The following is a 20,557-nucleotide window of genomic DNA, read 5'->3' on the forward strand; positions in this document are numbered from 1 at the left end:
GAAGGAACTGCATGAGCAAATGCCTAGAACCCACATAGGTGTGGCCCTCAGGAGCAGCAGTACAGCCAGTATTCAGTGAGCAGCTGGTATGCTCCGGGAGACTGTGCCAAGTGATTCTGGTGCAAAGAGGAATAAGGCAGGCAGGCTGGTGAGTGGGTGGAAAGGGTGGAAGGAGCCAGGAAGAAGTTCACAGAGTGGGGGAGTGATTGACCAAGGGTTTCACAGGGTGGCAGGTGGCATCGTGAAGCCTGAGACAGGGTGGACCATGCCCAGAAGGACCTGGATGTCAGGACTGGGCTTGTTTTTCTAAGAACATCAGCAGGGAGGGTGAGAATAGCCCAGGGCGGGGCCTGGTGCATAGGGTGTTTGTTTGACGTGAGCCACTCAGAGATGAGAGTTTCACTTTCCCTTTCAGTTTTCCAGGTATATCTGGGCTCAGAGGTTGTGTGTGGTTATTGCAGAGTCAAAAAGCTGGTAGCTGCTTTGCATAGCTGAGAACAACTGGATCTTGTTTACATTCAGCCAGAGAAGACTTCTGGGTAAGCAGGCAGGGTGGGACCCCCCGCCCCGCATCTCCCCATCCTCAGGACGACGGTCTGATGATGGTCACTAATTGACAGAAGAAGGGAAAATGGAAGCTCAGAGAGGTGAGGTCATGGCCGACATGGTGGGTTAAGCAGGAGCAGAGCTTGGTTGTGGAGGCAAGTGAGTCTGATGGCTTCCTCCCACCCCTTGGGCCCCTAAACAGTGCAGAGGGAGGGTGACACCTGCTCAGATGGGCTCAGCTTAGGATGTCAACTTCTGAGATATGAGCAGTGACCCCAGAAGGAAGGTGAGTGTTGGGGGTGAGTGTTGGGAAATTTGGAGGAAGCAGAGGGGGTGAAGGAGGGCAGGGGGGTCAGAACCCTTCCTCCTTGTGGCCCGGCCACCTTGAGGCTTCCCCCAGGGGGTTGTGCTGAGGCCAATGGGGCATAGGATTTCTTTTGAGATATAAGGAATCCAGGTTTCATCACCTACCCTCTGATCCCTGCTTCCTAACTGCCTGCTCTGAGCCGGGCCCTGGGGGGAAACTGAGGCCTGGAGAAGCACAGGAGAGCAAACGGGGAGACGCAGGGCACTGTCTTCCTGTGCTCAATGGGCCTCAGCTCAGGACGTAGGTGATGGGTGGCCCTGTGTAGGGATGATGGCCCAGCAGACAAAGTGAGAAGGGCTCACTGCATGATGCCCACGTTAAGATCCTGGCCTTGCCATCTTAAGATAAAAACCCAGACAGTAGACAGGTCAGTGTAACAGAAGGGGCATGAGCTTAGATCTATGTGTTTTACAGGCAGAAACAATCCTGTAAACTTTTGGTTTATTAAAACCACAGTATTCCTCTCACATACCCATGTCAGAAGCACTGGTCTTGGCCTCCTCTCTGCCCACCGAGAGCTGTGTGACCCTGGGCAAGTCAGCTCCTCGGGAATCGTTTGCTCAGATCTCTTATTCAGTTTTTAAAAACTGATTTCAGTCTTTTCATGTGGATTTCAGGCTGTGTGTTGGGGATGCTCACCTTTGTGTACTGTAAATACTGCAAAAAGCATCTTTTGCCCTCCCATTGTATTCCGACCTGCTTTATGGTGTCCGTGGCAATGTTTAACTTTTAAGAGGTCATATAAATCAGACTTTTCTTTATGGCTCTGGGATTTGTGTCTTGATGAGAAAGGTTTCGTCAAATCAACATTATTTCTAAGATTTCTTTTCCAGTACCATTGTAGTTTTTTTTTTTTCTGGTTTACATTTAGATCCCTCTTGGAGTCACTGATTGATTAGAATCTTTTTGTTTCTTCCTCTTCCTCCTCACCTCCTCCTTCCTCCTTCTCTCCTTGGCATTTCCTTCTTTTCTGTCTTCTTCTCATGCAAAAGAACATATTTAATGGGTACATTTCACAGTCACACATGAACGCACCCTTTTATGTCCCTTCGAAAGAGCATTCATTGCAGTCAGGATATGACTCCTCCCTCTTCCCCTCGCAAAGTTTTAGACAGCAGTTAGGGAGCAGAGAGCAAGAGGCTGGAGAGAGCTGGGCTGTGCACCCAGACCTGGCCCAGACAACCGGTGGGAGCAGGGACTTTGGAATGTCCGGCTCAAGGCTCAGGCCAGTATCACATTTTAGATAAGACCCATATTCTCCCCAATTCTCTCTTTCTCTTTCTCTTCCTATAAAAATATCATGTCTGGAGTAAGGAGACATGAGGAAATACAGGTGTCTCCTGCCACCTGAAAGTAAAGTGTTCCTACAAAAGCTTCCCTAAACCACGATGGCCTAGGGAATAGGCATGTAGGTCTCACTACACAGGGTGACCTTTTGGAAAGCAAGGGATGCCCATATATGGAAACACTGAGAAAACTAATAGTGCTATCTGTCAGAAAGGTCCTTTCATCAAGACAGACAAGGAAAACAAATAGAATCACTGCCATGCAGGTAAAACAAGAGCTGCGCTGCGTCTTTGAGAAGCTGGTTGTTTCACGTCCCTGTAACAGGTCCCACACCTTGTGTTTCAGCCAGGCTGTGCCCGGGAGGGTGGAGGGAGCCGCGGCGGCCCTGGAGCAGAAGGGGCAGCAGAGAAGAGACAGGGCCCCTGCCTGGTGCTGGGAGCTAAAGAAACTCCACACAAACAGACCCACAGGCAGAAAGTGCAAGATTCCAGGGGGCCCGAGAGAGGAACTGGGGGAGACAGCAGGGGGAGGAGGATTTGGAGCTGGGCCTCCAAGGTCAGGGAATATTTCACCTGGTGAGGCAGGTGGGGAAATGTCTCATCACCTGTAGGGGAAGGGGCAGCCTGAGCGAATGCCTGGAAGCTGGGGGAAATCAGAGTCCAGGGAGCTGGGAGTGCTCAAGGCCCCTGGATCACGCTCTGAGAAGGCAGGAAGGTGAGGAAGACAGGAGTAGGAGCATCAGGAGGGCCTGGGTGCTGGGCTAAGGACTCTGCACTTGATCTTGCCATAACCGCTCCTTTCCCTGCCTGAGGATGATGCCCTGAAGTCACGTGGAGGGAGATGTTTGCTGGAATCTCTGTCTGAGGACTTCCCTGGTGGCTCAGACAGTAAAGCGTCTGTCTACAATGCGGGAGACCTGGGTTTGATCCCTGGGTCAGGAAGATCCCCTGGAGAAGGAAATGGCAATCCACTCCAGTACTATTGCTTGGAAAATCCCATGGACAGAGGAGCCTGGTAGGCTATAGTCCATGGGGTCGCAAAGAGTCGGATATGGCTGAGCAACTTCACTTTCACTTTCTGTCTGCCCACGGGAAGAGAAGGGCTGTGTCCAGCCACGCAGTTGGGCAGGAATGGGCTTCTCAGCAGTCCTCCCTTTTCTCAGAAACAGCCTTTTGGGAAAGGGACCAATCAGAGGCTAACAGAGGAAAATGCTCCGGATAGGAATCCAGCAGAGGGAGCACCGTCAGCATTCACAGGCAGCTGAGGCCCCAGACAAGGGCCAGGACCAGGACAAGATTGGGAGGGAAAGACGGAAGGATGAGGGGCAGGGTCCACATGCCTTTACAAGTGTCTGGCATCATCCAGGATCAGCCCTTTCTGCCCGCACCCTCCTCCTTTCTCTGCCTTGGCTCCTGGTCCTTGTGTTTCAGCTTCAGTTGGCTGCCCTGGCTCCCAGGGTCCTGCAGCTTCGAGGCAGAGAAGGAGACAGAGGCCAGCCAGCTCTCCTCTCCTTCCTTCCCTTACAGCAGGAGGCCCCAGACCCCTCAGCTGTCTTCCCCTTGTGTCCTTCAGCAGGACAGAGTCATATAGACACCCTTCACCATAGAGCAGCCCAGAAAACATCCCTGATGTCCAGGCCCTGAGACGTGAGGCAGAAGGGTCCAGGGTGAAGGCGAGTGGCATTGGAGGAGGTAGAATTTCAGGAGAGCAGGTGGGCATGAGGAGCATTCAAGGCCAAAGGAACATTGTGTGTTGAGATCTAGGCTGAGAACAAAGAGCAGCAGCTGGAAATGGAGAAGTCAGGGAATAAGAGCAGGGTGGCTTGGACAGAGAAAGGAAGCTGCTTGGAGGTGGGCCTGCCTGTGTGAATTCTCTCCCATCCACACAGTCAGTGCCTCCAGCCTCCACCACCAGGCATACTCCCTAGTGAACAAGCTGATGGTTACTCTGTCTGAAGGGTAACCCTGGCTATTGCAGACAGAAAGTGTTAGAAAGAAAGATGCTAGGATGGGGGCTCAGGTAAGGGGATTCGGGGGAGGCGCTAAGGAAATAGGGCAGGTCTAGATTGGACACTGCAGAGTAGGGACCGGCAAGAATACTGGTTCGGGTTGCCATTTTCTTCCCCAGGGGTTCTTCCCAACCCAGGGACTGAACCCACGTCTCTTGAGTCTTGCATCTCCTGCATTGCCACTGAAAGTGAAAGTCTCTCAGTCGTGTCCAATACTTTGAGACCCCATGGACTGTAGCCTGCCAAGCTCCTCAGTCCATGGGATTTTCAGGCAAGGATACTGGAGTGGGTTGCCATTCCCTTCTCCAGAGGATCTTCATGCTTTCTAACCTTTATGTCTCCCCTTCTGGCCACACTTTCTCTAAAGTCCTCTCATTTAAATATTATTATGAACTCATGGCCTTTCACAGACTCAGCCTGGCCCAATGAAACATATTTATGGTAATCATCATCTTTTTATTTATTATCATCATTATATGTGGGCGCCCCTTTGAGTAGCAGAGATGCTGATCAGTGGAGCTCATCTCCCCTGCAAGGGGGCTTCCTTCCTTTGAGTGGACAGAAGGAAGCCCATGGGTGCACATGTGCGTGGGCAAGATGCTGCTGGACAATGTGTCTGTGTAAGGCCACAGTTCACACTGATTACTCTGGTTTAACCCTGTTATCATCCCTGCTTTTCTAGAGAAGTTGGTTTCATCAACACAAAGACGTCTCCTACACTGACAGTTGTCACAGCAGGAGTCAGGCTTATTTCTTGTTGGCACTTAATTCAACCATCTTCAATCATCTTTTAGGTGGCGGCACTAGAAACCACCCCATTTTGTGGGTTACTGACTGCTATAAAGTGACTGCTCCTGTCTTAGACTTAAAACAATCCAAAGTCCTAAGTGCATACGGTTAAAACAGATCAATTTGTACAGCGGGTTCTGCTCATTCCTTCCCAAGGAAAAGCTATTTCTTTAGATAGTTAATCAATGTATTGAAATGATATTTCTACATTGGGAAGCGGAATAGTGTGAGAATGTGTGCTCAGGAGACAGGAACCTGGACTTGGATTCTGGCTCCAGCAGTAGCTGTGTGCTTTGAGTAAATTGCTTCACCTCTCTGAGCTTCTGCCTCCTTTTTTACAAACAGGGTCATTATGAGAACTAAAAGTGAGCGAATGCCTACCAAGAACTTGGAATGTTGCCTGGTGCAAAGAGAGAAGTCATCGACCATGATAGCTAATACATATTCAGTTCAGTTCAGTCGCTCACTCATGTCCGACTCTTTGCGACCCCATGAATCACAGCACGCCAGTCCTCCCTGTCCCATCTCCCGGAGATCACTCAGACTCAAGTCCATCGAGTAGGTGATGCCATCCAGCCATCTCATCCTCTGTCGTCCCCTTTTCCTCCTCCCCCAAATCCCTCCCAGCATCAGAGTCTCTTCCAATGAGTCAACTCTTTGCATGAGGTGGCCAAAGTACTGGAGTTTCAGCTTTAGCATCATTCCTTCCAAAGAACACCCAGGGCTGATCTCCTTTAGCATGAACTGGTTGGATCTCCTTGTAGTCCAAGGGACTCTCAAGAGTCTTCTCTAACACCACAGTTCAAAAGCATCAATTCTTCAGTGCTCGGCTTTCTTCACAGTTCAACTCTCACATCCATACATGACCACTGGAAAAACCATGCTTCTGCTAAGTCGCTTCAGTCATGTCCGACTCTGTGCGACCCCATAGACAGCAGCCCACCAGGCTCCCCCGTCCCTGGGATTCTCCAGGCAAGAACACTGGAGTGGGTTGCCATTTCCTTCTCCAATGCATGAAAGTGAAAAGTGAAAGTGCATTCGCTCAGTCGTGTCTGACTCTTAGCGACCCCATGGACTGCAGCCTACCAGGCTCCTCCGTCCATGGGATTTTCCAGGCAAGAGTACTGGAGTATAGCCTTGACCAGACGGACCTTTGTTGGCAAAGTAATGTCTCTGCTTTTGAATATGCTATCTAGGTTGGTCATAACTTTTCTTACAAGGAATAAGCATCTTTTAATTTCATGGCTGCAGTTACCATCTGCCGTGATTTTGGAGCCCAAAAAGATAAAGTCTGACACTGTTTCCCCTGTTTCCCCATCTATTTCCCATGAAGTGATGGACTGGATGCCATGATCTTCATTTTTTGAATGTTGAGCTTTAAGCCAACTTTTTCACTCTCCACTTTCACTTTCATCAAGAGGCTTTTGAGTTCCTCTTCACTTTCTGCCATAAGGGTGGTGTCATCTGCATATCTGAGGTTGTTGATATTTCTCCTGGCAATCTTGATTCCAGCTTGTGCTTCTGCCAGCCCAGCGTTTCTCATGATGTACTCTGCATATAAGTTAAATAAGCAGAGTAACAGTATACAGCCTTGATGTACTCTTTTTCCTATTTGGAACCATTCTGTTGTTCCATGTCCAGTTCTAACTGTTGCTTCTTGACCTGCATACAGGTTTCTCAAGAGGCAGGTCAGGCGGTCTGGTATTCCCATCTCTTTCAGAATTTTCCACAGTTTGTTGTGACCTACACAAAGGCTTTCGCATAGTCAATAAAGCAGAAATAGATGTTTTTTCTGGAACTCTTTTGCTTTTTCCATGATCCAGCAGATGTTGGCAATTTGATCTCTGGTTCCTCTGCCTTTTCTAAAACCAGCTTGAACATCAGGGAGTTCACAGTTCACATATTGCTGAAGCCTGGCTTGGAGAATTTTGAGCATTACTTTACTAGCATGTGAGATAAATGCAATTGTGCAGTAGTTTGAGCATTCTTTGGTATTGCCTTTCTTTGGGATTTGAATGAAAACTGACCTTTTCCAGTCCTGTGGCCACTGCTGAGTTTTCCAAATGTGCTGGCATATTGAGTGCAGCACTTTCACAGCATCATCTTTCAGGATTTGAAATAGCCCATATTAGATATTGCATTTTTCTTTTTCATGATTTAAAAATTTTGTTATTCTTTATTTCTTACTGGGAAAAAATAGTTATTTGTTTGTATACTTTTTCTTATACCTTTCCCCACTTTCTCCTAATATCATTTTTTTATCACTAAGTTTATACCCTCTATTAGAAAACTTTGTATTTGTAAGCTCTTTGTTTACTCCTTTATTTCTTAAGCCCTCAACTGAAGCCAGGATTTCTTGACTCCCTGTTTTGTAAAATGAAATATTAATCCTCATCCTCCCTTCAGTGCTTCAGCTCCCAACTTGTAGCAGTGTGCCTTAATTTTTATACTGATTAACAAGTAGATTCATTTCTAATGTTTAAATAGTCTTTTAAAAGATAAAAATCAAGAAATAATTAATAGAAATGAAATACCAACTGTAAAATTTTGAATCACTTATTGTAGCTTTCTGAAAAGTCTGGTGAAGAGTGAAGGCTGCTGAGAATATGGGATGGTGTGTGGGGGTGTGGGCTTGTCCCCTGCTCTCCCCTTGGCCTCCCTGTCATCTTGTGCCCTCTCTAGGGCTCTGTGCAGTGCACAGTTCTCTCCTGTGAATGTGCTCCCTGTTTCTCCCCTCTACTGCGCTCCTGTTTATTCAGGTATCACTTCTCCACCCAGTGAGTCTTCAAACATTTGTTGAAGACTCTGGTCTCCTGTTGCCCCCATGCTTGTTTTTATTAGCAGCAGAGGGAGGAGAGGGAGGCTATGGGTTCTTGAGCCCAGTGAGGAGGTTGGAATCCAGTCTACCAAGGGCAAGACTTCTGACCTTGGGCAAGTCAGGTAACATCTGTGAGTCAGCTTCCTTCTCTGTAAATACTGATACAATGTACATATCTCAAAAGGTAATGAAATGAAATACGAGTTATCATTGGTAAAGTTTTATGGCAAATAATAATGCAGAGCAAAGACCACAAACACAAGTCACTCTTATCAATAGCTGTTATTATACCTATAAGTATCTTTGCTATCATTTAATTCAGGTCTCAGCAGAGGTAGTTAATAAGTGTTCTTAAAAATGTGGCTGAATATAACCAACATTTGCTCTCAACCTTCACTTCCCAAGGCAACACAATCACAAGAAGAACCAAACTAGTCTCTATATAAATATCTGGGCTTTTTATTTTACTACCCAAAATTTAATCTTTTATTTAATATTATATATTCTGATTCAATAATAATCTTATGTGTTTACCATGGGTAAAATTTAAATTAATTTAAAGTATAATTGAATTTATAATAACGTTATGATTTAGGATTAATCAAAGAATGGATATCACTGATTGAGCTAAACATAAATAGAATTTAAATATATCCCAAAATATCTGGAGTTTTTGTTTTAAAAAGTCCGCTGAGAATGAGTACGTTTGAAAGGACGGGTACTCTCATATATTATGAGTATGAATGTAAATTGCTATAATTTGTTTGCATAAAAGTTTGGCACTAGGTATGCAAATTTTTTAGGTGTTCATGCCTTCTAATCTAGTAATTATACTTCTAGAAATAGCTTAAGGAAACAGGCTCAAATACAGGTGAAGTTTTTACAAGGAGAATGTTCTTTGCACTATTATTTACATAAAAGAGTTAGAAATAGCCTAAAGTCCACCAGTCAGGGGAGGACAGCAGAGCGGGTAGGGCACCATCAGGGTCCTCAGCCACCCAGGAGAGGGATGCAAGATTTGGGGCAGGGCCAGAGGGACTCCAGGCTCTTGTGGGATAGAGGGCCTTGTAGAAGCATGGAGGGTGCAGACTGTGGGACCTGTATCATCAGGAACGTTATGAAGGCAGAGACTCAAGCACAGGAGCAAGACATCATTTTAATTAAGAAGAGCTATTTTCCAATAAGCATACATCCACAATTATATATTTGTTTACATTAGAGGCAATAGAGCATAGTCATCACAAACCTGGGATTTGGATCAGAAACACTTGGGTTCAAGTCCAGGCTCTGGTAGCAGCATGAAAACTTGGGCTGACCCAAGTTTAGGTGAGTTTCAGGAGCCTGCACGTCATAGACAATGGACTGATATTAGTTATTACCGATTTGTAAGCACAAGTGTTCCCAACCTCACATAATTTCCAGAGTGTTCCCTCCCCATCTGTTTTTCTGCCTCTGGTTTTATTGCTTTGATAACTTCACAACTGGCTGTCTCCTGTCTGACTGTCCTCTCCTTGTGCCCCAATAGGAGGGCAGGACTTTGAGTTGGCTTGGAGGGAGCTGGGAGGAGGATGAGCAACTTTTCTTAGCTAGCAGCCAGCAGAGCACAGGAGACAGAGAGACATGCCAGGTGAAGTCCCCAGTGGCATTTGTGGTCATCGCAGGGGAAGCTGCCAGAGACCTGCCCCTCACTGCTCCCTGAGCCACTGCTCATTATTGATGGAGCCCACAGCCTGATTTCTCTTCCGCAGGGGTCAAGCATCACCTCCTTCCAGCCCGACCCAGACAAGGAGCTGAAGGAAGATCTCTGAGACGCAGCTGCTGCCACCATGAGCTCAGAAGACCGTAGGGGAAGCTCAGGTAATCAGCTGCCTCGTTTCTGACTGGTTTCTACTTGTGAGAGTGGTGTTGAGAGATTGTTGCTGAGCCGTTAAAGACACCAGGATTCTTGGCCTCTGGAGGAGAGGAATTCAATAGGGAGCCAGTGACAAGGCTTGATGGCTCAGAGCTTTAGTGTAATAAAGATTTATTAAAGTATAAAAGAGATAGAGAAAGCTTCTGACATAGACATCAGAAGGGGGCAGAGAGAGTACCCCCCTGCTGTCTTTAGCAAGAAGCTATATACATACTCAGTTCAGTTCAGTCGCTCAGTCATGTCCAACTCTTGGCGACCCCATGAATCGCAGCACGCCAGGCCTCCCTGTCTGTCACCAACTCCCAGAGTTCACTCAAACTCACATCCATCGAGTTAGTGATGCCATCCAGCCATCTCATCCTCTGTCGTCCCCTTCTCCTCCTGCCCGCAATCCTTCCCAGCATCAGAGTCTTTTCCAATGAGTCAACTCTTCACATGAGGTGGCCAAAGTACTAGAGTTTCAGCTTCAGCATCATTCCTTCCAAAGAAATCCTAGGGCTGATCTCCTTCAGAATGGATTGGTTGGATCTCCTTGCAGTCCAAGGGACTCTCAAGAGTCTTCTCCAAAACCACGGTTCAAAAGCATCAATTCTTTGATGCTCAGCCTTTTTCACAGTCCAACTCTCACATCCATACATGACCACAGGAAAAACCATAGCCTTGACTAGATGGACCTTAGTCGGCAAAGTAATGTCTCTGCTTTTGAATATGCTATCTAGGTTGGTCATAACTTTTCTTCCAAGGAGTAAGTGTCATTTAATTTCATGGCTGCAGTCACCATCTGCAGTGATTTTGGAGCCCAAAAAATAAAGTCTGACAATGTTTCCACTGTTCCCCATCTATTTCCCATGAAGTGATGGGACCGGATGCCATGATCTTCGTTTTCTGAATTAGGAGAGTTTAAATTTAGAAATTGAGAACAATCATGACCAGGTGTTTCATTTTCCTTCGCAGGAAGGAAAGTGGGAGCATTTAAGTTTCCACAGACTTTAAGATTAGTTATTGGTCCTTCTAACAACAATGACTGATATTTAAGAAGCTGACTGTCTACCATCCAAATATTAGCCTTAGAGTTTAAGATTCCACTCACATCATGAGAAGTCAGTACAGTAAATTTCACCCATTAATAATTTTAAGAGCTTCACATCCCAATCAATCTGATTTCGGTGTTGACCATCTGGTGATGTCCATGTGTAGAGTCTTCTCTTGTGTTGTTGGAAGAGGGTGTTTGCTATGACCAGTGTGTTCTCTTTGTAAAACTCTATTAGCCTTTGCCCTGCTTCATTCAGTATTCCAAGGCCAAATTTGCCTGTTACTCCAGGTGTTTTTTGACTTCCTACTTTTGCATTCCAGTCCCCTATAATGAAAAGGACATCTTTTTTGGGTGTTAGTTCTAAAAGGTCTTGTAGGTCTTCATAGAACTGTTCAACTTCAGCTTCTTCAGCATTACTGGTTGGGGCATAGATTGGATTACTGTGATATTGAATGGTTTGCCTTGGAAACGAACAGAGATCATTCTCTCGTTTTTGAGATTGCATCCAAGTACTGCATTTTGGACTCTTTTGTTGACTCTGATGGCTACTCCATTTCTTCTAAGGGATTCCTGCCCGCAGTAGTAGATATAATGGTCATCTGAGTTAAATTTACCCATTCCAGTCCATTTTAGTTCACTGATTCCTAGAATGTCGACGTTCACTCTTGCCATCTCCTGACTGGTTCCAAATAGGAAAAGGAGTACGTCAAGGCTATATATTGTCACCCTGCTTATTTAACTTCTATGCAGAGTACATCATGAGAAATGCTGGGCTGGCAGAAGCACAAGCTGGAATCAAGATTGCCAGGAGAAATATCAACAACCTCAGATATGCAGATGACACCACCCTTATGGCAGAAAGTGAAGAGGAACTCAAAAGCCTCTTGATGAAAGTGAAAGTGGAGAGTGAAAAAGCTGGCTTAAAGCTCAACATTCAGAAAACGAAGATCATGGCATCTGGTCCCATCACTTCATGGGAAATAGATGGGGAAACAGAGGAAACAGTGTCAGACTTTATTTTTTTGGGCTCCAAAATCACGGCAGATGGTGACTGCAGCCATGAAATTAAAAGATGCTTATTCCTTGTAAGAAAAGTTATGACCAACCTAGATAGCATATTCAAAAGCAGAGACATTACTTTGCCAACAAAGGTCCACCTGGTCAAGGCTATGGTTTTTCCTGTGGTCATGTATGGATGTGAAGAAAGCTGAGCACCAAAGAATTGATGCTTTTGAACCGTGGTTTTGGAGAAGACTCTTGAGAGTCCCTTGGACTGCAAGGAGATCCAACCAATCCATTCTGAAGGAGATCAGCCCTAGGATTTCTTTGGAAGGAATGATGCTAAAGCTGAAACTCCAGTACTTTGGCCACCTCATGTGAAGAGCTGACTCATTGGAAAAGACTCTGATGCTGGGAGGGATTGGGGACAGGAGGAGAAGGGGACGACAGAGGATGAGATGGCTGGATGGCATCACTAACTCGATGGATGTGAGTTTGAGTGAACTCTGGCAGTTGGTGATGGACAGGGAGGCCTGGTGTGCTGCGATTCATGGGGTCGCAAAGAGTCGGACACCACTGATTGACTGAACTGAACTGAACTCACGTCCTAATAAAGCAATTTCAGAAATTACTCTTAGATAGTGTGGCCACCCACGAGCCACTACATCTAACTCTCTGCTCAGGTATCCTATAGGCTGCTGGTGAGGCCCTTGGGATTGTGTCAAAACTCCCAAGGCCATACCTTTTCTTTTAGTGACAAAGAAATTAAATTCTGACCCTGTGGGCAAACTCATAGCAGGAGCTTGCAGGACAGCAGTCTGAAGAGCCTTAAAAGCCTTAGATTATATGGAGGCCAAACCAGTTTGTTGGTTTGGGCTAGCTGAGTGTCAGTTATAAGTTTATATAAAGGCTGCGCAAGTTCCCCGTAGCCTGGAATCCAAGTGCGGCAGTAGCTGTGATTCCTAAAAGTCCTTTCAATTGTCTTAAAGTCATAGGTAGGGGATGATTTTAAAATATTTGGCTCATTCAGAAATTTCAGACAGCAGAGTATAAGGATTAGGTACCACAGGGTGTAAAGGAACTACAGCCTCATTTATTATTCCTAAATCCTGAACTAGTCTCCATTTATCATTTGACTTCTTTACACCTGATATAGGAGTGCTGCATGGACAATTACAGGGGATTAATATCCCCTGCTCCTTTAAATTCTCACTAATTGGTTATGACCCTTCCTTAACCTTGGGCTTTAGTGAATACTGTTTTTGATGTGGAAATAAGTGTCGGTCTTTGAGCTTGATAACTACAGGAATAGTTTGTGCTTGACCCACAGTTTTGTGTTTTTCCATCAGCCCACACTCTAGGATTTACATTTTGTTCAATTAATGGGATGGAAAGGGAGGACTCCATATTCATGAAAATAGAGACATGGACCTTGCTTAGTAGATCCCTCCCCAAAAGCGGTGAGGGAGAATCTGGCATGATCAGAAACTCATGTGAAAATAGCACAGAGTCCCAGTTACAGCTTAGAAGATGACAGAAATAATAGTTTGGCTAATCCAGACAGCTCCATTATGGAAGTGGATCGGGGAGAAAGTGGGCCAGGGGCTTCAGTAAGCACAGAATAAGCTGCCCTGGTGTCCAAAAGGAAATCAACAGATTGGGCCCCCACAGTTATTAATACCTGGGGTTCCTCAGGTATAATTAGGATGGGAGCTTGTGTGGAGATCCCCAGGCACCTTCAGTCCTGATTGTCTTGAGAGTGTGACCTCTGGGACCTACACCTCTGAAGGCAGTCTCTCCTCCAGTGTGGTCCCTTGCAGACCAGACATGGAGCCTGGGGTGGCTTAGATGCCTGAGGGCAATCCCGATTGAGGTGCCCCTCCTTTCCACAGTAATAGCAAGCCATCCCTTTTCACCTAGGTCCCTCCTGGTATTTTTCTCAAGCTGTTAAAGAGCAGTTCTGACAGACATGACAAGGGCTTCCACCTGTTCCTTGGTCTTTCTCTGCTTTTCCTTTCCTCATATTCCTGCCATAATAGACTGTCTGAGCCCGTTGCAACAGATTATCTAAAGACTGACTTGGTCCATACATCTGTTTTAGTAGCTTAGGGTGGATATCTGGAGCCAACTCAGTGAGAAATCTATCCTTCAAGATCGCTCTTCCGTCTTCACTTTCAGGATCAATCTCAGTGAATCTGCAAAGGGCTTCCTCAGTCTATCGAGGAATTTACTGGGAGCTTCCTTCTCTTCCTGTTCTGTTTGCCAATTCGGCATAGTTTAAAGTCTTAGCACTCACTCACCTGAGTCCTTCAAGAACACATCTCACAAAATGACTCTGATCCCATCTTCCTTTAGCCATGTTATACTCCCAATCTGGTTCTATATTTGGGACCACCTGATTCCTAGTGGAGAGGGCAGCTATCTCATCCTCCCTCTTCCCTACTGATTCATTACCAAATCATTCATCTCCATAGGCTACAGCTTTCCCCCAAACTTGAGTTTTTGAGTCAGGAGTTAGCATCTGTCCCAGAATATACATTACATCTTTCCAGGTAAAGTCTTAAAGCAGAGCAGGGAGCTGAAAGTTTCATACCCAAATTGATACCCTTAGGACATAAATCTGGCATGTCTCACAGAGAGAAAAAGGGCAACACATATGCTACTTCTACCCATTTCTCTTTTCTACAGAACCTGTTAATTGTAAGACAGTATTATAATTAAGAGACCCTCCAACCAGTTACCGTTCGCCATCCTCCAATGAATACCATAGCCATGCAGTATCTCATAGGAAGATCAGGCGTGTCTTCTTTAAGCTCTGGGGATCAAATCTATCCCAGTTTTTCAAAGGAGTGAGGCTGGAGTTGTTAGCTTCCATCTGTAAGAGAGAAATAAGTGACCAGCACCATCTTTCTACTGGAGGCATGCCTTCCTGCTCTAGATGGGGATGGAGACAGGTCTTCCACCTAAGCTTCCTTTCCTGGCCAGAGTCAACCTTTCTCTTACTGGTGCAGGTATGCCACTACCATCCCTCCCCATTCTACCACTGAGGTGGGGTGGAGATGCGCTGGGGGTAGACCTGATGGCATCCCAGACTAATACCCAGTTCTTCGCCATTAAAGCCTTAGCTTGCCTCTGATGCCAACCGAGGTGCAATCAGAGTAACCTTCTGGAATGCCTCCCAACCTAAGACCAGTAGGGGAAACTCATCTCCTGAGTGCCTGTGCACAACCCTGAGTATATTCCTGAACACAAAACTGGTAAATCATAAAAGGCTGAACACAAAATCAAGATGTTCCTTCCAAGCATCACCACACCAACATAAGTGATAGCAGAAGAGATGGTGAAGGGCTGGCCAGAGAGGAAAAAGTGACTTTCTCCTCTAGTTATTGGGGCCAATCCTTCCAGTTCATTCCCACAGTTTCCACAGAAAGAATATCTAAGGAGTTGGGACAAAAGCCACTGGAGAGCCTCCTCTGGTTCACTAAAAGCTAGCGTTACCAAAGGAAGAAGCCCGCTATACTTCCCATCTGCTGCTGCTGCTGCTGCTAAGTCACTTCAGTTGTGTCCGACTCTGTGCGACCCCATAGACGGCAGCCCACCAGGCTCCCCCATCCCTGGGATTCTCCAGGCAAGAACACTGGAATGGGTTGCCATTTCCTTCTCCAATGCGTGAAAGTGAAAAGTGAAAGTGAAGCCGCTCAGTCGTGCCTGACTCTTCACGATCCTGTGGACTGCAGCCCACCAGGCTCCTCCCGTCCATGGGATTTTCCAGGCAAGAGTACTGGAGTGGGGTGCCATTGCCTTCTCCAACTTCCTATCTGAGTAACCTTTAACTGAGAGATGCTCTTGGAGCTAGAGCTCCATCTAGCTTCCAAACTTTGGACTCCTAGCAAGGCTAGGCACTTCCTAACTACCAATCTAAATTTGCAAACTAAGTAACAGTAACAGCATAGATTACGAGTCGCTTAAAAGTCTATGATCCTACAGATTAGGTTAGTAGTTCTATTTCCCAAGAAGTTATGAAACGGTCAAAGAGACTGGAAAGTTTGACGGAGAAAGGTGAATTCTGTCCACACACTTTGTCCATCTCTGGCCGTTCCCCTGAAGGAGACATTGGGCGCCTCTTGACATTAGCAGGTCGGTATAATCCCCCAGTGGGGTTTCTGCCATAAACTGTGTGAGGTCACCTTGGAACCACAAATTAGGACACAGCTCTTGCTTCACACGTGTATATCTCTTTCAGTCGATCACACACACAAGTACACCATAGAGTTATTAAAGTACAGCAGAAAATGTGTTTGCTAGGAGAAGAAAGAACTAGAGCTCCAAGCATCCTTACCTTGTCCTGAAGAATCCCAGATGAGCCCCCAAGATGAAAAGTTGCTGACCGTGAAAGATGCTGGGATTCTTGGCCTCCGGAGGAGAGGAATTCAATCCGGGGCCAGTGACAAGGCTTGATTGCTCAGAGCTTTTGTGTAGTAAAGTTTTATTAAAGTATAAAAGAGATAGAGAAAGCTTCTGACATAGACATCAGAAGAGGGCAGAAAGAATACCCCCTGCTAGTCTTTAGCAGGGAATTTTATACATACATCCTCCTGCCGCTTAAGAGAGATTAAAAATGTCTGACACTTGCAGCCTATTTCCTCCATTTGGGGGCTTCTAGCCTTCCTGCCTGTTACCCTCTCAGTGTCTCCAGCCTGAGTTAACCTACAGAGGAATAAAAAAACCAAGGGGATAGATAAGCATCCTCGAGTCCCTTAGAGTCCAAGGGGTCTGTTTCCTCAGAGAGCCACAGCCAAGGTACTCACTTCCTCCCTCTCCAGCCCCCTAAGCCCAGCTAATGACTCATAAGTGAGGCCAGGACAGCCCACGGGGAGGGGGGACAGCAGATGGAGTCCCAGAGGCCAGGCAGAATGTGGAGAGGAGGTCCCCCAGCATCTCTGGGCCTTCTCCTACCCTCTCCCTTTTCCGATCCTCCTCCTGCTCCCAGACCCTGGGGCATCACCATAGAGGCTGCTTCCTCTGGCTCTCCCCCTGCCACCAGCCTAGTCTCTTTCCAAGGGTCAGTAGACTCCGAACTGAACCCCAATCTGAGCTTTGCCACCTCCCACCTGTGTGACATGGATTGCCTTACCCGAACTCACCTGTAAAATGAAAAGAATATTATTACCTTTCGTTGTTATGAGGATCAAATACAATGTGTGTCCATGGCCTGGGCCATTCTGACAAAGGTTTGTATACTCAAAGTTATGGTTTTTCCGGTAGCCATGTATGGATGTGAGGGTTGGACCATAAAGCAGCCCCAAAGACTTGATGCTTTCAAACTGTGGTGTTGGAGAAGAGTCTTGAGAGTCCCTTGGACTGCAAGGAAATCAAACCAGTCAATCCTAATGGAAATCAGTCCTGAATATTCATTGGAAGGACTAATGCTGAAGCTGAAGCTTCAATACTTTGTCCTCTGATGCAAAAGCTGACTCATTTAAAAAGACCCTGTTGCTGAGAAAGTTTGAAGGCAGAAGGAGAAGGGGGTGACAGAGGATAAGATGGTTTGATGGCATCACTGATTCCATGGATATGAATTTGAGCAAACTTCAGGAGATCGTGGAGGACAGAGGAGCCTGGCATGCTGCAGTACCTAGGGTTGCAAAGAGTCGGACAGGACCTATCGACTGAACAACAACGGGCATGGCCTGGGCCACATACTAGGCCCTGCCTAGAGCAATGCTGTCCCTTCTACTTGAAATATGTTAGTTCCAGGTGGAAACCTCTCCCCCTCCTCCAGGGTCCTCCTTCCTCCATGCTGTGTTCAGGCATCTGTTCAGTGCTCCCATATATAAACACCTGTTTACCAGGTGTGACTGCCTCAGGCAGTACTCAGTACTGGCTCTATTGATCTCAAACACCCCTGCAGAGACCCAGGTGCTCAGTTATTCCTCCCACTCCCTCCCACCCCAATCAATCAATACACAGTTAGTGCTGTGGGTTCCTTCCATGTGTGCCCTGGATTCTTTTCACTCTTAGTGAAGCAGAATAAATAAGAAAAATTAACAGCTCTTTATGCTACAGGAAAGAGAGGAAGGAAGATTTCTGGTATCTCTTCTTCAAATAAGGATACCAATCTTATTGGATTAGGGCCCCCCACTTGTTATTTCACTATAATTATCTCCTTAAAGGCCCTATCTTCTACTAGTCATGGGGGTGGGGAGTTTGAGCTTCAACTTATGAACTGGGTAGGAGGTGGACACAGTCCACCCATAACCCCAGGTGAATCCATCAACAGGAACCCCAGATGACTGCTACTCAGGAAGATTAACCAGTTTATACTTAATACCATTTAGATTCTGTCATTATTTCCTCTAATCTTATTTTTTTTCCTTCTAGACAGTGAAGACTTTTTTGAGGATATCATTCAGTATTTGCAGGACACAATGAGCAGAGAACAGCTGGAACTCCTGCTCACTGAAAAGGAGGCCTGGGAGAGTTTTGTGGCTGAGGCTGATTTGTCCAGGTAACATGCACAGGTGCATCAGAAATGTCACCTGTATCCCCCTGCACCAGGGTAGCTTCCTCCTGGCAAGCACACCTCCTCCAGGCAGGACTATGGTTGGTGTCAAGGATGTTCCTTCTCACGATTCCGTGAGGAAGGTTTCCTCCATGTCATTTTCTGGTAGTGAACAGTCTCAGGTTGAGAAGAGATGAAACGTGCAAAGAAGGGGGCAGGTTACATGGCCTTGGACAAGGCCTCGATCTACTCTTGGACTTAGTTTCTTCATCTGCTCAGTTTTATTGTGAGGACACTGAGATCATGCATGCAAAGTGCTTCCATAATGACTGACACAGAGTAGGTGTGCTGTGCAATGCTTAGTTGCTTCAGTTGTGTCCAACTCTTTGCAACCCCACGGGCTATAGCCCACCAGACTCCTTTGTCCATGGACTTCTCCAGGCAAGAATACTGGAGTGGGTTGCCATGCCCTCCTCCAGGGGATCTTCCCAGCCCAGGGATCTAACCCAGGTTTCCTGCATTGCAAACAGATTCTTTATTGTCTGAGCTACCAGGGAAGCCCAAGAATACTGGAATGGGTAACCTATCCCTTCTCTGGGAGATCTTCCTGACCTGGAAATCAAACTGGGGCCTCCTGCATTGCAGGCAGATCCTTTACCAGCTGAGCTACCAGGGAAGCCCACAGAGTAGGGGCTCAACGTTAACTTTTAAAATAAGCTTTTTGGGAAGAGACAGGGGCCAACGTCCTTTTTCCTGGTGATGAAAACCAGATGGGACCCTATTTAGGATAAGTCAGAAAATCCTGACACCATCACTTTCTGTTCCTGGGGATTCTGACTAGAGTGCTTTCATTCCCTATGTTAGGGACTGTACCAACCCTGCAGGATCCAACTTGCTCGTATGGCAGAGAGGCTGGAGAGGAACTGGATGGAGCTGGTGGGGTCCTGGCTCTAGCCCTGCCCAGCTCTGGGCCTCTGGGTTTATGTCTTACAGCCCCAGATGTGTCCTGTGTCCAATGGAAATAGCAATTCAATCTGATGGATTGTGGTGATGGCTTCAGAGTGAACTGCAGGGTCAGAGGTGGGGAACCAAATGGAATCATCTCACCCAAAGGCCCAGGGAGGCCTGGACCAGGGTCAGACCCAGGGGTAACAGTGGAGCAGAGGGTCCAGGTTGGAGGACTAGTAAGTAAGCTTGGACCGCAGGGCCAGGACTAGAGTGAGGAGAGTGGGCCCCAAGGACACAGAACTGAAGGGACTGTGACCTTAGCAGAGGTCCCCTGAGTTGGGGTGGGGAGACATTTCTTCCCTCCCTGACAGGATCCCCTCATGCTGGGCTAGAGGGCCCTGTGACCATGTCTGCACACCCTGCCTGAGACCTGGGTTCTCATTCCATCTGGGACCCTCTTCCAATCTACATGGAGCCGCTCTGACAGTGGAAGGATGCGTTGCTCAGGGAGCCCTCCACAGTCACAGTGAGTGGCTGCGATTGTGTGTCATTTGAGGGATTCTGAGGAGCCTTGCGCATCCCCACCCAAGAGGAAAACGCTTCCTCCACCCGCTGTGCAAGGGTCGGTCTCTTCAGGCTCAGCCGTTCAGACGGGCATTTCCTCGAGTCTCTCGAATCTTTTGAGGTTCCATAAAGTTGCACACAGCCTTGGAGGGCAGGCAGTTGAAGTTGTCACAGATAAAGTGTGAGTTAGACTGGTGACCCCCAAGAAGTCAGGGTGCTGGGTGCTGGGTCAGGAGTCAGGGAGGTGGGCTGGAGAGTCCAAGGGAAACAGGCTCACAGCGAATCTCCTGGTTCTCTGTCACTTGGGCCCAGTGGACCTGCCACTGGGAAGGCCAAGGGTATCAGGCTTGGGGGAGAGCAGATGCCAGCCAAAATGACCTTTAAGGGTCCTTATAGCTCTGAGTAATGTGTTTCCAAAAAATTCTATGTACACGGAGTTAGCCAATCTGTAAATTGCAAGGGCACAGTCCCCAGGACTGTCCTTACATTTGACACCAATGGCAAGTTTGGGGGTTCCCAAAGCTACTTGAAGGTCTGAAAATTCCCTAGAGGGATGCACAGAACTCACTGAAAGCTTCATGATCCCAGTTACAGTTTATTACAGGGAAGGATGAAGGTTCCCATCAGCCACAGGGCAGAGTCTGGGCAGGTTTCACACACAAAGCTTCCATTTTCATCAGGATGCATTACTGTCCTAGATTCCGTGTGTGGCAGGACACACGGAACACTGCCCACCAAGGACCCTCACCCTATTTAACAACAAGTTATCCTGACCTGTTTTCTC

At 46.9% G+C, this 20,557-nt stretch overlaps 1 protein-coding gene across 6 annotated transcripts in view; it reads left to right on the forward strand.

Annotated features, from left to right (window-relative positions):
- The window catches only part of LOC138437649 (apolipoprotein L3-like), a 33,238-nt gene that overhangs the window by 10,958 nt on the left and 1,723 nt on the right, over window positions 1-20,557 (forward strand). For 2 of the 6 annotated variants that reach the window (XM_069585327.1, XM_069585332.1), the window contains exons 2-4: window positions 416-539; window positions 9,564-9,672; window positions 18,141-18,267. In XM_069585327.1, the coding sequence (XP_069441428.1) occupies window positions 9,642-9,672; window positions 18,141-18,267 (158 nt within the window). In that variant the 5' untranslated portion in view covers window positions 416-539; window positions 9,564-9,641. Of the gene's footprint in view, window positions 1-99; window positions 149-415; window positions 648-9,563; window positions 9,673-18,140; window positions 18,268-20,557 lie in introns of those variants that run through there. The other 4 variants (XM_069585329.1, XM_069585331.1, XM_069585328.1 and 1 more) reach the window with 3 other exon arrangements.

The sequence above is a fragment of the Ovis canadensis genome, chromosome 3, assembly GCF_042477335.2.
Source record: "Ovis canadensis isolate MfBH-ARS-UI-01 breed Bighorn chromosome 3, ARS-UI_OviCan_v2, whole genome shotgun sequence".
In the NCBI taxonomy this organism is placed as follows: Eukaryota; Metazoa; Chordata; class Mammalia; order Artiodactyla; family Bovidae; genus Ovis; species Ovis canadensis.